The following is a 17604-nucleotide window of genomic DNA, read 5'->3' as shown; positions in this document are numbered from 1 at the left end:
CCCACCATTAATTTCCCGGTCTCATCCTCTAAGGGACCAACATTTACTTTAGCCACCCTTTTTCTTTTTATATAACTATAGAAACTCTTGCTATCTGTTTTTATATTTTTAGCTAATTTACTTTCATAATCTATCTTCCCTTTCTTAATCAATCTTTTAGTTATTTTTTGCTGTCTTTAACAGACTTCCCAATCTTCTATCCTCCCACTAGATTTGGCTACCTTATATGCCCTTTTTAGTCGGATACTATCCTTTATTACTTTACTTAGCCACGGATGGCTGTCTTTTATTTTACACCTTTTCCTCAGTGGAATATATATTTTTTGAAAGTTGTAAAATAACTCCTTGAATGTACACCACTGATCATGTACCGCCTTACCCTTTAATCTATTGTCCCAGTCCACTCTAATCAATTCCGCTCTCATACCTTCATAGTCTCCTTTATTCAAGCTCAGTATGTTTGTTTGAGAGCCAACCTTCTCACCCTCTAATTGAATATGGAATTCAACCATGTTATGGTCACTCATTCCAAGGGGATCCTTTACTAGGACATTTTTAATTAATCCTGTCTCATTACACAGGACCAGATCTAAGATTGCCTGCCCCCTGGTCGGTTCAGTTACATACTGCTCAAGAAACCCATCCCTAATACACTCAATGAACTCATCCTCAAGGCTGCCCTGCCCAATTTGATTTGTCCAGTTAATATGAAAGTTAAAATCCCCCATTATTATAGCTGTTCCCTTATTACAAGCCCCAACTATTTCCTGATTAATACGCCGTCCAACAGAGTTGCAACTGTTAGGAGGTCTATAGACTATGCCCACTAGTGTTTTTTTCCCCTTATTATTCCTTATCTCCACCCAAACTCTTTCATTATCCTGATCCTTTGACCCAATATCATTTCTCTGTATTGCAGTGATTCCTTCCTTTATTAACATAGCCACCCCACCTCCCCTACTTTCCTGCCTGTCCTTCCTGATTGTTAAATACCCTCGTATGTTTAATTCCCAGTCATGGTCACCCTGCAGCCATGTTTCTGTAATGGCCACAAGATCATACCCATATGTAGTTATTTGTGCCGTCAACTTGTCCATTTTGTTACGAATGCTACGTGCATTCAAATAAAGAACTTTCAAATATGTTTTGTGACACTTAGTTCCTGCTTTTTCCCCTTTTACTACTTTACCTTTTACTCCATACATTCTGTCCCTTCCTGACACACTCTCTGGTTTTTAATTCCCCCACTGCTACCTAGGTCTATGACCTTCTCTGTTGTCATTTTTATTATTTGCTCTCTAGAAACCTCTTCCCCCCCCCCCCCCCCCACTAATTAGTTTAAAGCCCTCTCTACAGCCCTAGTTATATGATTCGCCAGGTTTTAGTCCCAGCACTAGCCAGGTGTAGTCCGTCCCAACGGAACAGCTCTCTCCTGTCCCAGTACTGGTGCCAGTGTCCCAGGAAGCAAAACCCATTTCTCCCACACCAGTCTTTGAGCCACACATTTAATTCTCTAATTTTATTTATCCTAGCCAATTTCACTCGTGGCTCAGGAGGTAATCCACAGATTATTACTCTTGAGGTTCTGTTTTTAATTTGACCCCTAGCTGCTCATACTCCTTTAACAGAACCTTCTTCCTTGTTGTATCTATGTTGTTGGTACCAACATGGACCACGACAACTGGATCCTGCCCCTCCCACTCCAAGTTTCTCTCCAGCCCAGAAGAGATGTTCTTGACCCTGGCACCGGGCAGGCAACACAGCCTTCGGGGCTCTCGACTGCAGAGAACCCTATCTATCCCCCTAATGATACTATCCCCTACCACTACAACATTTCTATTTACTCCCCCCTCTTGAATGGCCCCCTGTTCCACGGTGCTGTGGCCAAGTTGCTCATCCTCCCTGCAGTCCCCGCTCCCGCCCCCACAGGGAGTAAGAACTTCAGACCTGTTGGACAAGAGCAAGGGCTGCAGCTCCTCCAACACTACCTCCTGGATCCCCATACCTGCCTCACTCATAGTCACACTGTCCTGTCCCTGACCACGGACTACATCTGGATTAATTAATTTCATAGGTGTGACTACCTTCTGAAACAGAGAGTCCAGGTACTTCTCCCCCTCCCTGATATGTCGCAGTGTCTGAAGCTCGGTCTCCAGCACATCAACATGGTGCCAGAGTTCTTCTAGCAGCAAACACTTGTCGCAAATGTATTCACCGTGAGCATCAATGGTGTCCACCGGCTCCCACATTTCGCAGCAGTAACACATCACCTGCTCACCCATTTCTGCCCCCGATATAGATGATGACTATCACACCACTATTTAATACAACTTACCAACTTATAAAGGTATAAAAGAGAAGGAAGAGGACCTACCAACCAGCTGATCACCTGCCTCCCTTTTGCATGCTGTCTGTGGGGCCTGTTAGGTTGAGTCGTCTCGCTGCTCTGGTTCCGCAGTGCTGTCTAAGCCTGAGTGGGAAGCAAAACGGAGCAAAAACACCCCCTCACCTCCCACTTGCCCGAACACACACTCTTACCAAACTCTTGCTTACACTCGACGCCGACCGCACTCGTGCTGCCGCACTCGGCCCGCCCTGTTTTATACCCGGATTCTACTTCCGGTTTAAACTCCCCAACAGTTTAATTTACTTTAATAAATTAAACTTACTTCAGAAAACTAAATTTTCCCTTCACTTAAATTCACTAAATAAACTTAAATAACTTTTCTCTCACTTACCAAACTCTTGCTTACACTCAATGCCGACCGCACTCAATGAGATCCCCTCTCATTCTTCTAAACTCCTGAGAGAAAAGACCCATTCTACTCAGTCTCTCATCCCAGGAATCAATCTAGTAAACCTTTGTTGCACCGCCTTCAAGGCAAGTATATCCTTCCTCAGTTGAGACCCAAACTGTGCACAGTACTCCAGGTGTGGTCTCTCGAGTCCTGTACAATTGTAGTAAGACTTCCTTACTCTTATACTCTAACCCCCTTGCAATAAATGTCCCTTGATTACCTTGCCTAACTAAAATCTGTTCATCTTGAAAATGTAAGTATCCACAAGTTATGGGGCAGGAGTGCCAGATGTTGGGGGAGCTATCTCCTGGTAGGAGTAGCTTCACCCCGTGGACTGCAGTGACTCAAGAAAACAGCCCATCCGCCACCACCTTATGGGCAGGAAAGCACAGAAGGAGGCCAATTGTGCCTGGGCCGGCCCTTTGAAAGAGCTATCCAATTAGTCCCACTCCTGGCTCTTCCCCTTGCCAATGATGCCCAAATCCCAAGAATTAAAACCTCTTACAGCACGGAGGAGGCCATTCAGCCCATCATAACACAGCATGTAAGGGAGGGGTGGACCAGGGAAGTTGCCCTTGGCAGGTACAGTGTCACAAGGGGTGTGTTGCTCTTCGGCGTAACGCGCAACGTGACTGAGTAGTGCCCACGATCACTGGCGGAGACTAGTGCCCATCTTGTAAAGGGTGCCAAGATGTCCAATAGACTGAGTTGGTCCAGTTATTTCCAAAAAAAACCTCTGCTGCGCAGATCAAGGGAACGTGTGGTTATCTTGCCCTACTTGCAAGCTGAAGGACAGAGGCATAGGTGCGATGGGCCAAATGGCCTCCTTCTGTGCTGCATCATTCATGGAGTTCAACTCCCAGCTACTGTCCTTGATCCAGATATGGGAGGGGAGTGGGGTTGGGGCAGATGCATGTGGACTCTCTGCCCTTGTCCAGGGAGATGACCTCAACCAGGTTTCTGACACCTGAATGCTGTCATTGCTGATGGCGTGCACGTGAGTATGGAGGATCTTGTATGAGTGCAAAAATATTATGTAGTATTGCAGCACCAAAACCAGCCCAACTGGTTCGTGCTGGTGTTTATGCTCTACACAAGCCTCCTCCCACCCCTCTTCATCTCACCCCATCAGCATATCCCTCTATTCCTTTCTCCCTCATATGCTTATCTAGCTCCTCCTTACGTGTATCTATACTATTCGCCTCAACCACTCCCTGCGGTGGTGAGTTCCACATTCTCGCCACTCTCTGGGTAAAGAAGTTTCTCCTGAATTCCCGATTGGATTTATTAGTGACCATCTTATATTGATAATTCTGGTCTCCTCCACAAGTGGAAACATATTTTCTCTACGTCTACCCTATTGAACCCTTTCATAATTTTCAAGACCTCTATCAGGTCGTCCCCCCCCCCCCCCCCTCTGTTCTGGTATCCTCCTTGTAAATCTTGTTGGCACCTGATGTACCCATCCCCTGTGCTGCACCTTGCAGTTGAATAGCCTCCTGGGTGAAGTGGTGGAGGATGACTTGTGCCTGCGGGACAACAGCCCAGCTGGGGTGAGAATTGCTGGGCGAGAGGCGATTGAGGTTTGATGCTGTTGTCCAGCACTCTGCTGTTTAATGTCTTCACCTGGGCTTTGACGGAGACTTGTGTCTGCTCTCCTGTCAGGAGCCTGACCCGAGTGAAGCAGTCTCTCTCTGATGGGCCTTGCTGTAGCCTTCATTTTCCAACCTCCTTCAGCTCTTCAAGTCAGTTTGTGAAAGAATGTCTGTATCTAACTCCGTGCTGTACCTGCCCTGGGAGTGTTTGATGGGACAGTGTAGAGGGAGCTTTACTCTGTATCTAACCCGTGCTGTACCTGCCCTGGGCGTGTTTGATGGGACAGTGTAGAGGGAGCTTTACTCTGTATCTAACCCGTGCTGTACCTGCCCTGGGAGTGTTTGGTTATAATGGTACCAATCCACTCCATTTCCAGCATGGTGGAGGCAGTGGATATGAACCTGCGGGGCAATTCTCCTTGCAGTGGGTGTAACCTGGCCGGTTTTGACCTTCTGCTTTCTACAGGATGACCAGCTGGCGGCGGGAGAGCCAGCCGAAAGTTCTGGGGCGAGGCCGGAGGACGCGCCAGAGACTGGCGACTCCCAGCAGCAGGCCTCCAATCAGCGCCGGCGTGTCCCCGCTCCCTACCCCTACCGCAGACGGTTTCGGCGCCAACCTCGGCCTCCGGCTTCTCAGCAAGATGGGGAGGGGCAGGCGGTCAGCGTGAGTTATCGGTGCTTTTTGTTTCAGCGTTTTGGATTTTTATATGTTGGCGAACCCTTTGACGGTCGTGGTTGGGCCTGCTGCTCGCGCTTGAAGCCTGACTATTGTGTGCTAGTCCGTCTGTGGTGGGAGAAAGAAGCTTTTCTGGCTACCTCCTGAAGTGATGCATGCGGAGGTGGTAGGGGTTGTACTGTCGATGACTCTGTCTGGTTTGGGTTGCTACAATTGGCCTCGGGACCCAATAGTCTGATTTGGGGAGGGTGGTAAGGGGGAGGAGGGTTCTATGATCCACAAGCATGTTCCTGCCCTGGATTGCTGTATACTACCTCCTGCTGCTACATTTCAGGCATCTTGAGTGTCTGGTATGGAGAAGTGCCCCAGCCATGGCCGAATAGTTGCCTGGGCGCATGTGTAATGAGTAGCCTCTTGGCGAGAGGCTGGTGCGCTTGCAGCTGTCTCCTAGCAACGGTGGACTACTATAGGGGTGGGGTGGTGGGAGAGAAAGTAGGGGAGTCTCTTCTCCCTCCCCCCACCCCCGGGTGGGCCGGTTGGATTTGGACTGGCTCTCTGTGGTGCAAAATCATTTTTTTATGAACTGCGTTGTTTGTGAGCGTTGCCAAGAGATTGGGCGGGGGGGGGCGATGGGTGGTGTCCAAGATCGGGGCTACGATGCTGAGTTGGTCACGGCCTGAGTAAGCTTTTGGTCACCTGAGGCAGCATTGAGTTACAGGCCTGCTTTTCCCCCCTTCCAGGGTGATGAGACGACAGAGAACAAGGAACCGGCTCCAGAATCCGGGCAGGCCCAGCCACAGCAGCCCAGTCAACGCGGTGCTCTGGGAGGCCGGTTCAGACCCCAGTTCCGCAGGTAAGGTATTGGGTCAGTGACTTGCACCCCTGCCGTCTTACAGGCTTCGCTCTCCGACAAGAGCTTACCGGAGGGGACAACCTTGTAGTGTCGCAGTCACCCACTGCTGATACCAGTACTTTAGTCATTTGGGTACCGGTTATATTTGTGCTGGGTCAGAATCTTTGGTTTCTGGTGTAGGTACTGTCTTTAGCTAGCAGTTGTCTCCTTTATCCAGGGTGTCTCTTACCTTTTAATTCTTTCCAAGTAACAGGACTCTCCCCTCCTTCCCTCTCTATGTAAGCTTGCTGCACTAATTACACCACCATGCCTTTGACCAAACTTTTGGCCATCTGTCCTAATAGCTCTGTGGCTCGATGGCAAATTTTCCAATGAAGTACCTTAGGATGTTTTGCTGCGCATTGATATGTAACGCCCCAAGCCACTTCAAGAGCATTAATCGGCCAAATTTGACATCGCGCCACATGAGATATTCAGACAGATGACCCAAATCTTGGCCAAAGGGCTAGGTTTTAAGGAGTATCTTAAAGGAGGAGATGAGGAAGGCAGAGCGCTTCAGGGAGTGAATTCCAGAGCTTGGGACCCAGGGCCGCCAATGGTGGAGCGATGGGAATCGTGGATGTGCAAGAGGCCAGAATTGGAGGAGTGCAGAGATCTCGGTGGGTTGTGGGGCTGGAGGAGGTTACAGAGAGGGGGACGGGGGGGGGGGGGGGGTGGTGCGAGGGCCATGGAGGGATTTGAAAACAAGGATCAGAATTTTGAAATCCAGGGGTTGCTTAACCGGGAGCCAATGTAGGTCAGCGAGCACAGGTGGGTGATGGGCGAATGGGACTTGGCGCAAGTTAGGCTACTGGGCCGCAGTGACTACAGTCAAGGCGCCCAACAAACTGTTGTAGGAATAGGAGGCTGTTTCCGTGGCGCCCCCGACGGTTAATCTCTAGTGCGGTTCCTTCCTTCCCCCTGCCGCAGGCGACCTTTCCGCCCGCGCCCACAACAGCAGGAGCCCCCGGGCGAGGCCGATGAGAACAAGGACCCGAAGACCGAGCAGCCGCTCCCGAAGACCGAGCAGCCGCTGCCGGAGCGTCGCCGCTTCCGCCGCCCGTTCTTCCGACGCAGGGCGAGCGAGCCAGGCCAGGTCCCCGCGGCGCAGGAGCCAGCCGACGCGGAGGTGAGTCTCCGTTTAGAAAATGGCTTTTTGCTGGGGGGAGTTCCAGATCTCCACTACCCACTGGGAGAAGGCCCTCGGAATCATCAAACCCTGAGCCTTCTGATCAGCCCCAACTCTCCGTTATCATTAAAGAAAGGGATCCTTGGGCTGTATAAATAGAGGCATAGTTACATCTAAACCTTTATCAGTCACTGGTTAGTCCCCAGCTGGAGTGTTGTGTTCAGTTCTGGGCACCACATTTTAGGAAGGATGTCGAGGCCTTGGAGAGGGTGCGGAGGAGATTTACTGGAGTGGTTCCAGGGATGAGGGACTTCAGTTACGTGGAGAGACTGGAGAAGCTGGGCTTGCTCTCCTTTAGAGCAGAGAAGGTTAAGGGGAGATTTAATAGAGGTGCTCAAAATCATGAGGGGTTTGGATCGAGTAAATTTTTTAAAAATTCGCTTATGGGACGTGGGCGTCGCTGGCAAGGCCAGCATTTATTGCCCATCCCTAATTGCCCTTGAGAAGGTGGTGGTGAGCCGCCGCCTTGAACCGCTGCAGTCTGTGTGGTGAAGGTACTCCCACAGTGCTGTTAGGGAGGGAGTTCCAGGATTTTGACCCAGTGATGATGAAGGATCGGCCGATTTATATTTCTAAGTCAGGATGGTGTGAGACTTGGAGGGGAACTTGGAGGTGCTGGTGTTCCCATGCGCCTGCTGCCCTTGTCCTTCTAGGTGGTAGAGGTCGCGGGTTTGGGAGGTGCTGCCGAAGAAGCCTTGGCAAGTAGCTGCAGTGCATCTTGTAGATGGTACACACTGCAGCCACGGTGTGCCGGTGGTGGAGGGAGTGAATGATTAAGGTGGTGGATGGGGGTGCCAGTCAATCGGGCTGCTTTGTCCTGGATGGAGTCGAGCTTCTTGTGTTGTTGGAGCTGCACTCATCCAGGCAAGTGGAGAGTATTCCATCGCACTCCTGACTTGTGCCTTGTAGATGGTGGAAAGGCATTGGGGAGTCAGGAGGTGAGACACTCGCCACAGAATACCCAGCCTCTGACCTGCTCTTGTTGCCACAGTGTTTATGTGGCTGGTCCAGTTAAGTTTCTGGCCAATGGTGGCCCCCAGGATGTTGATGGTGGGGGATTGGCGATGGGAATGCCATTGAATGTCTGGGGGCGGTGGTTAGACTCTCTCAAACTTTCCACTGGTTGTAACAGAGGATGCAGATTGAAGGGGGGGGGTGGGACTAATTGGATAGTTCTTTCAAAGAGCTGGCACAGGCACGGTGGACTGAATGACCACCTTCTGTGCTGAGAGATTCTTCCTCAGTCCCAGGGTGCTCCACACATTCGCCCAACTGTCTTTCTAATCTACACTGAAGCCATCTTAGCAACTCTCTTACTCACACCTTGCCCAGTTGGGCTTGTCTCCCCACAGGAGATGTTTTGTTATTGAGCAGCAGCGTTGAATGTGACGACTGGGTGTCTTATTCTCTACTTCCTCCCCTGCATCCCGGTCACTTCGCCCAAGGGGTGCTGAGGTCCATCCCAGCACTGCTGTAGCCATGGGCAACTAACTAACTAACAAGCCAAGGATTCGACATTGGGCATTCTGCTCTGTACTAATCGCTCCACCGTTGGCGGCCGTGCCTTCAGCCATCTAGACCCTAAGCAGTGGAACTCCCTCCCTAAACCTCTCCGCGCCCCCCTCCTTTTTAAGACGCTCCTTAAAACCTAGCTCCTTGACTAAGCTTTTGGTCACCTGCCATTTTAATTTTCCACCCCACTCCCACTCTGACCTCTCTGTCCTCGGCCTCTTACACTGTTCTAATGAAGCTCGAGGAACAGCAACTCATCCTCCTATCTGGTACTTTACAGCCTTCTGGACAACCATTTCAGATCATAACCATGGCTCAGCTTTTTTTTTTTCCCCAGACAGCAGCTGTTGATAATTTTGATATTGCTATGTACACCTCCTGGACCCATCTTGTGTTTCTTAACTTGTCCCATTACCATCTCCTTTTGCCTCACAGCACCATCATCCCTTTTGTCATTTATCACTCCTGCCTTCCACCCCATCGCAGCCCTTTCCTTTTTTACTTTCCTCCCCTTTCCCTGCCTCTGTACTTAAAAAAAAAAAAAAAAAAAAAAAAAAAACATCATGCCTCTCTAAACATTTTCCAGTTCTGACGAAAGGTCATTGACCTGAAACGTTAACTCAGTTTCTTTCTCTCCGCAGATGCTGCCTGACCTGAGTATTTCCAGCATTTTCGGTGTTTATGTCTAATATCTCTCCTTGTGTGGCTTGGTGTCATGATTACACTCCTGTCGCGCGCCTGGGAACGTTTTACTGAGTTCAAGGCGATGTATAAATACAAGTTGTTGTACGACTCCACCCCGCACCACTTATTGGCCGAGTGGCTCAATACCCCCGTCTTCCTGAGTCAGAAGGTTGTGGGTTCGAGCCCCACTCCCAGGGCCTGAGCACGTAATCCAGGCAGACACTCCCAGTGCAGCGCTGAGGGGAGTGCTGCACTGTCGGAGGTGCCGTCTTTCGGATGAGACATTCGAGAGAAGTTGTGTTAAACTTGTATAGACCCTTGGTTAGACCACACTTGGAGTACTGTGCACAGTTCTGGTCTCCATATTACACAAAGGCTGCAGAGGCACTGGAGAAAGTGCAAAACAGATTTACTAGAACGACACCAGAACTGAAAAGTTATTGAGGGAGTGACCTGATGGCGGTCTTTTAAGATAATGAAAGGGTTGGATAGGGTAAACGTAGAGAAGATGTTTCCACTTGTGGGCGAGACCAGAACTAGGGGGTCATCACTATAAGATAGTCACTAATAAATCCAATAGGGAATTCAGGAGAAACTTCTTTGCCCAGAGAGTGGTGAGAATGTGGAACTCGCTACCACAGTTGAGGTGAATAGCAGAGATGCATTTAAGGGGAAGCTAGATAAACACATGAGGGAGAAAGGAATAGAAGGATAGGGTGAGATATGGGAGGTGGCTTGTGTGGTGTATAAACTTGTTGGACCAAATGGCCTGTGTCTGTGCTGTAAATATGATATAAACTGCCTGTTCAGATGGTTGTAAAAGATCTCATGGTGATGTTTCCATAGGGTGGGGGAAGGGAGGGCGGGGGAAGGAATTCTCGAATCCAGGCAACATTCCTCACTCAATCAACACCAAAATCGAATTCTCTTCTCTTTCATGTGTTTGCTGTTTGTGGGATTGTTCTGTGCTCGCCAGGTTAGCCTGTAAGACAACAATGACTGACCACCTCGCAAAGCAGTTCATTGGCTGTGTAACGCTTTGGGACATCCTGAGGAAGTGAGGTTCTATATAAATGTAACCACGCTTCCTTTTTCCGATCTTTCTTTGATAATTCTCTTATTTAGCATGTGTCGGTCAAAAGGGACAGGGTTTGCGATCAGGATGGTTCAGTGGGCAGAGAGCTGCCCAGCAGTCGGTGTAGAATCTGGCCGTATTTGGTTGCTGAGAAAATGAGTCTGGGGCCAATTGACACCAGGCCCCACCTCTTTAGAACTCATGGCTTCACCTTTTGACGTTCTTTTTTTCTCTTTTTTCCCCCCCCCCCCCCCCTCCTCCACCCCCATTTCCCCCCCCCCCCCCCCCCCCCACCTTCCACAGAAGGCCAAAGCCACCGACGACAGCGCAGCCTCGGGGACCCCTGCTGAAGGAGCTTCGGAAGCCACCCCCGCCCCTGTTGCAAGTCCAGCCCCTGTTGCAAGTCCAGCCCCTGTTGCAAGTCCAGCCCCTGTTGCAAGTCCAGCCCCTGTTGCAAGTCCAGCCCCTGTTGCAAGTCCAGCCCCTGTTGCAAGTCCAGCCCCTGCTCTTCCGGAAACGCAGGTGACCAAAGAACTGCCAGCGGCTTTGGAAGCGACCAGCTCCACGGCCACGGCCAGAGAAACGCAACCTGTCGTCACGTCCGAGTCCGTGGATGCTCGCCCTATTGATGTAAGAGCCTGGAACCTGTCGACATCTTGCCGTTGGTTGAATTTAACTTTTTTTAAATTTTACAAAAGGTTTCTTCAATATTGGCGCTGTTCTACTATTTTTTGAAGGTGCTAGTTCTCCATTGCAGCCCAGCCTCCTCTCAGTCCTTCCGGTCGCCTGTCACTTTAATTCTCCGCTCCATTCACACTTGGACCTCTCTGTCCTCGGCCTCTTTCATTGTTCCACAGAAGCTCAACGTAAGCTCGAGGAACAGCACCTCTTTCGATTAGGCACTTTACAGCCTTCTGGACTCCATATCGAGTTTAACAATTTCACATCATAACCTCAGCCCCTATCTCATAAGTATATATAATTTTTTATCCACACTTTGTGCCTTTTTTACTTCTCTCCCACATGGCAGCTGTCTTTCATTCTGCCAGCGCAATTCACACTTCATCTAGAGCCATCCTTTGTTTCTTAACCTGCCCCATTACCATCTAGTCTCGCCTTGAATATCTCTTAATGCCTCTTTACTTCTCCTGCCTTCCATCCTATCACAGACCTTCCCTTTTGTTCTTTCACCCCCCTCCCCCATTTCCCAGCACCTAAACTTGCTTTAAAATCTGTTCCATTTCCAGCTTTTTTTTTTCCAGTTCTGACGAAAGGTCTTCAACCTGAAACGTTGACTGTTTCTCTCTCCACGGATGCTGCCCTGGCCTGCTGAGTTTATCCAGCGTTTTCTGTTGTTGTTTCAGATTTCCTCAGTGTACGTGGGCCCACACACTTGGGTGGGGTGGGGCCCCCATGCACATTTGGCAGCAATGGACTGGAGAAGACCGGTTGGCCCATCAAGCCTGTCCCATACTGTCTCCTCTTCACCATGATTCCCATCTGCCAACTATGCAATCCCCTGGGCCATTTTGAGACAGGGAGCTGGTTTTGGGGGGGGGGGGGGGGGGGGGGGGGTTGGGGAAACCTGTAGGAAAATGTTCTCTTGACCACCCTCCCTGCACATCCCCTTAATGTGATCTGGAGACCACAGTCACTGGGAGATGCATCTGCCAACGATCATCTGCCTTGCCTTCTACATCGTGTCGCGCTGGCCAAATTGGGAACTCGTCCAGTTCCTCTTGAGCACGTGCCATGAGTCCTCACTCACTGCACGGGCCGGACAACTTGTTCCATCTTCTTTATCGGACCCCTTCATAATTTAAAAGACCTCCATCAGGTCAGCCTTCTTGCTCTTTGCTAGAGGAAAGAGTCCCAGCCTGTTCAGTCTTTCCTGAGAGTTCTAACCCCTCAGTTCTGATATCATCCTTTGTAAATGTTTGTTGCACCTTCTCTGGTGCTGCCTCATCCTTTTTTTTGGTTCCTGGATCTTCAGGGGTTCATAGACCTAGGTCTTTCTCGCAATAGTTTTGCATTTACAACTCTGCATGGTCTACATAAGCTTGACCCTTGTGTATAACACTATTTATCTATAGTAATTCACACAGGCCCACTTTCTTCCCCCCCCCCCCCCGCCTCCATCACATCTGGACCACCTTGTAACCTAATTGTCTTTGTGTAAGGTCCTAAACCCACCCCTGTAGACCACTGCATCATCTTATAGATGGATTCCCACTCCCCTTCCCAATGCCTTTTGTCTGGTTGGCTTATGAAACTAGAAATAGAAGGTTCCTTGCACAGAAGGAGGCCATTCAGCCCATCGTACCTATCCCTTTCTAGGCATTATCATTTGTGTTCTCCTGAATCTTGACCGTAAGTTAACAGGATGGAGTTTGTGTGTGTGTGCTTATCTCTCTCTTTCTTCCCCTCTCTCTTTCTTCCCCTCTCTCTTTCTTCCCCTCTCTCTTTCTTCCCCTCTCTCTTTCTTCCCCTCTCTCTTTCTTCCCCTCTCTCTTTCTTCCCCTCTCTCTCCTGTGTGTTCAGTCAGGTAGCATTTGATGTTGAAAGTTTAATTTTTCTTGTCTTCTCTTTTCTCCCCCCCCCCCCCCCCCCCCATGCAGAAAATGGTAGATCCCGTCACAGACCAGCCTGTCATGGCCGCCACCGCTCAACCAGAGAAAGAAGAAAGCAACATCTGAACCGAACGCACTGGGTTTAAAAAAAAAAAAAAAGGCAAGTGTCTTGAGGGGAAAGAGGGAGCTGGGTTTTCCCAGGAGACTGGGGTAGGTACGGCACGGAGTAGTTGCCTGTTTTCTAAGCTGTTTGGAATCGGAGTGCTTTTGCTCTGCTTTCTCCCAGTATTGGATGAGCAGAAATTTCCACCAATTAAATATCGGGTAGGCTGGAGCCGTTGTCTTCGGTCCCTGCCACAAACTCCCTTCCCGAGCCACCGACTCCATCCCCCTCCCCTGTCTGAGGCTGAACCAGACTGTCTGCAATCTTGGCACCCTTGTTGGCCCTGAGCTGAGCTTCCCACTGCATACCCTCTCCCATCACCAAGACCGGTAGAACGTCGCCCGTCTTCAGCCCTGCCTTGGCCCATCTGCTGCTGAAGCCCTCATCCATGCCTTTGTTACCTCTAGACTTGACTATTCCAATGCGCTCCTGGCTGGCTGGCCTTCTGCCTTTTTTTGTCAAAATTCGCACCAAGTCCCATTTCACCCATCACCCCTCTGTGATCACTGTTGGCTCCTGGTCCACCAATGTCTCAAATTTAAGATTCTCCTCCTTGTTTTCAAATCCCTCCATGGCCTCTTCCACCTTGGCCCCCCCCCCCCCCCCCCCTCCAAAATCTCTAACTTCCTACAACCGTCCGAGATCGCTGCGCTCCTCCAATTCTGGCCTCTTGAGCATCGCCCATTTCCGTCGCTTCATCATTGGCGGCCGCGCCTTCAGCCAGCTGGGCCCCAAGCTCTGGAATTCCCTCCCTAAACCTCTCCGCCGCCTGTCTCTCTGTCAACCTACCTCTTTGACCAAGCTTTTGGTCGCCCGTCCCAATATCTCCTCCTTCGGTTCTGTTGGCTTTTGTTTGATAACGCTACCGTGAAATGTCTTGGCGGCGTTTTACTACGTTAAAGGCGCTATATAAATGCCAGTAGGTGTTGCAGTCGATGCTTTTGATGGAGCTCGGTGACTGGTTCTAATTAACTTTTTTTTTTCTGCTGCAGGAATCTTTTTGCTAATTGCACATGAAGTTCATGGACTTGTGGGGAAGGGGCAGAGCAAACTGAAGAGCCCCTATATATTGTGTGACCCTTTAGATTTATATATATATTAATATATATAAAAACAAAATCCCAAATGAAGATGGGGAGTTTTTGGACTTATCAGATTTTTATTTTTACTTTTTTTTTGTGGAATATTTGTCTTTTTTTCCCTCCCCCACCCCCACCCCTTCGTCGAGAGTTTTTTTTGTATTTTTGTACGCGTGGCGCTTGTCCCGGAGAATCTCCGCCCTGTGCGCTGAGTTTACACGTGTTTCTGGTTTTACTTTACCAAATGTGCTGATTTGGGGTCATGTGCAACAATAAAACGGCTTCCTGAAGATCGTCAGCAGCTGCCTTGTGTCCTGCATCCGTTCATTTGGCTTGGCGGGGGGCTCGCACAGCAACAGGCGGGAGGCCATTCGGCTCTTTGAAAGAGCTTATCCCATTGTTCCCCAGTCTTTCACGACATTGTTGTCCTCAACCATGAGGGTGTGGATTATGGGCCCAAGCCTCTGGCGCGGGACTCAAACCCACGACCTTCTGACTCGCGCGAGCGTGCAACCCACTGATCCACGCTAGCTGCTGCATGTACATCAACTGTACAGGGCCTTGGTGAGACCACACCTGGAGTACTGTGCACGGTTCTGGTCTCATCTAAGGAAGGATATTCTTGCCTTGGAGGCGGTGCAACAAAGGTTCACCTAGATTGATTCCTGGGATTAGAGGGTTGTCCTATGAGGAGAGATTGTGTAGAATGGGCCGATACTCTCTGGAGTTTAGAAGAATGAGAGGTGATCTCATTGAAACATACAAGATTCTGAGGGGGGGGATTGACAGGGTAGATGCTGAGAGGTTGTTTCCCCTGGCTGGAGTGCCGAGAACTAGGGGGCACAGTCTCAGGATAAGGGGTCGGCCATTTAAGATGAAGAATTTCTTCACTCGGAGGGTGGTGAATCTTTGGAATTCTCTGCCCCAGAGGCCTGTGAATGCTGAGTCGTTGAGTATATTCAAGGCCGACATCGATAGATTTTTGGAATCAAGGGATATGGAGATGGGGCGGGAAAGTGGAGTTGAGGTCGATGATCAGCCGTGATCTTATTGAATGGCGGAGCAGGCTCGAGGGGCCGAATGGCCAACTCCTGCTCCTATTCCTTATGTTCTCCCTTATTTCCCAATTTTTTTTTTCCTTTTCAAGTATTTATTACATTCCCCTTTTTTGAAAGTTACTATTGAATCTGTTTCTACAGCCCTTTCAGACAGTGCATTCCAGATCACAACAACTCGCTGCACTTTATATAAAAAAAAACACTCATCTCCCGCTCTGGTTCTTTTGCCAATTATCTTAAATCTGTGTCCTCTGGTTACCGACCCTCCTGCCTGTGGAAACAGTTTCACCTTAAGTGCTCAAACCTTCATACTTTTGAAAGCCTATTAAATCTTAAGGAAAACCATCCCAGTCTCTCCACATAACTGAAGTCCCTCACCCCCGCTACTGTTTTTTACCATCCCCTACTCCTTGAAGAGATTGTTGAGCGTGGTCCTGAGAATGTATTTATGCCATTTCCTCCTCTAGCCTCGTCCAAGCGATTATTCCTCATGTGAATGTAGACGGGCCTGCTGCAGGCTAGTGTGGTGGCAGTAGAGTGTAGTCCTCATCTAGGCATGTGAACCCTGGTCTGGCAATCGAGTGTGTTCCAGCACACTCCTGACTTGTGCCTTGTAGACGGTGGAAAGGCTTTGGGGAGTCGGGAGGTGAGTAGCCACAGTATTTATGTGGCTGGTCCAGTTAAGTTTCTGGCTAATGGTGACCCCTGGGATGTTGGTGGGGGATGTGATGGTAATGCCGTTGAATGTCAAGGGGCAGTGGTTGGACTCTCTTGTTGGAGGTGGTCAGTGCCTGGCACTTGTGTGGCACAAATGGCCTAAGCCTGAATATTGTTCAGGTCTTGCTGCATGTGGGCATGGACTGCTTCGTTATCTGAGGAGTTGCGACAGGCACGGAACACTGTGCAATCATCAGCAAACATCCCCATTTTGGACCTTATGGTGGAGGGGAAGTCATTGATGAAGCAGCTGAAGATGGTTGGGTCGAGGACACTGCCCTGAGGAACTCCTGCAGCGATGAGAGACTAGTCTCACAACTGAGCAAGATAGCAAATCCATGCACCTGTCTTTTGCTCTCCAGCAGTGACAGTGCACCCAGGAGCTGGAACAGTGGGTAATTATTTTTCCCAGTCCTTTCCCTCCCTCACACACCGGCGCGCTGAGGCTAATTGCAGACCGCCCTGCACAAGACCAGCAAGCAAACGCAAGACCTCACTGGGACAAGACCAAGAGCCTTTGCCCCCAAACGATAAAGGAATACCGTACATTTCTATAGCGCCTTTCACAACCTCGGGATGTCCCAAAGCGATTTACAGCCAACAAAGTACTTTTGGAAGCGTAGTCACTGTCGTAATGTAGGAAACGCAGCAGCCAAAATTGCGCACAGCAAGCTCCCACAAACCACAATGAGAAAATGACCAGATCATCGGTTTCAGTGATGTTAGCTGAGGGCTAAATATTAGCCAGTGCACAGGGGAGAACTTCCCCCTCCTTGCTGCTCTTTAGAAATGATGGCCGTGGAATCTGTATTTCGCACCTGAGAGCAGCTGAGGCCTCGGTTTAACGTTTTCTCTGAAAGAGGGCATCTCCCACAGTGCAGTACTCACTCAGCACTGGCACTGCTAGTGTAGGCTTGGATTTTGCGCTCCAGTCTCTGGAGTTGGACTACGAACCCACAACCTTCGGACTCGGGTGCGAGAGAGAGTGAGTGCGACCCACTGAGCCATGGCACACCCCAGCAGAATGATGAGCGTAAAATGAACAAAGATTCCTTCCAATGGAACAAAACCCAGGCAATGGACATCTTCACTGTACAATTTTTAAAAAACGATACAACAGAATTTTCGCAACTGAGGTTTTATTCAGGGTGAAAATCGGGCTTTGAATGTGGCCGTTTTCAAGTAGTGTTGTAGTATCGTGCTCTGACACCAGGTGGTGGTGTTGCATACTGAAACCTATTGCCAATGTTTCAGTACAGATGGGACATCGGGGTTGGCAAATGTGTTACTCTGCAGGTGAGGTGGCGAGCCATTGTAAAACTGAAGTCAATGGCGATCAGATAAGGTCCGAAGTGGGGATGTTTGCTGGCGATTGCACAGTGTTCCGTTTCATTCACAACTCTGCAGATAATGAAGCAGGCCATGGCCACGTGCAGCAAGACCTGGACAATATCTAGGCTTGGGCTGATAAATGGCAAGTAATATTTGTGCCACACAAGTGCCAGGCAGTGACTCTCCCCAATGAGAGAGAGACTCTTAACCTCCCCATGACATTCAAGGGCACAACCACCCCATGACATTCAAGGGCACAACCAT

The 17604-nt window shown here is 49.6% G+C and overlaps 1 protein-coding gene across 3 annotated transcripts in view; it reads left to right on the top strand.

Annotated features, from left to right (window-relative positions):
- The window catches only part of LOC147090504 (Y-box-binding protein 2-A-like), a 31572-nt gene extending 17035 nt beyond the window's left edge, over positions 1-14537 (top strand). Inside the window, exons 6-11 of one of the 3 annotated variants that reach the window (XM_085977279.1) lie at positions 4860-5057; positions 5810-5922; positions 6892-7090; positions 10725-11051; positions 13040-13147; positions 14146-14537. In XM_085977279.1, coding sequence (XP_085833405.1) covers positions 4860-5057; positions 5810-5922; positions 6892-7090; positions 10725-11051; positions 13040-13117 — 915 coding nt within the window. In that variant the 3' untranslated portion in view covers positions 13118-13147; positions 14146-14537. Of the gene's footprint in view, positions 1-4859; positions 5058-5809; positions 5923-6891; positions 7091-10724; positions 11052-13039; positions 13152-14145 lie in introns of all 3 variants that reach the window. The other 2 variants (XM_085977278.1, XM_085977280.1) reach the window with 2 other exon arrangements.
- The last annotated feature ends 3067 nt before the right edge of the window (positions 14538-17604 follow it).

This window comes from Somniosus microcephalus, unplaced genomic scaffold (assembly GCF_052327205.1).
Source record: "Somniosus microcephalus isolate GS21.2 unplaced genomic scaffold, FLI_Smic_1.0 unresolved_chr4, whole genome shotgun sequence".
Lineage (NCBI taxonomy): Eukaryota > Metazoa > Chordata > Chondrichthyes > Squaliformes > Somniosidae > Somniosus > Somniosus microcephalus.
This window is presented reverse-complemented; position numbering and strand designations above follow the sequence as displayed.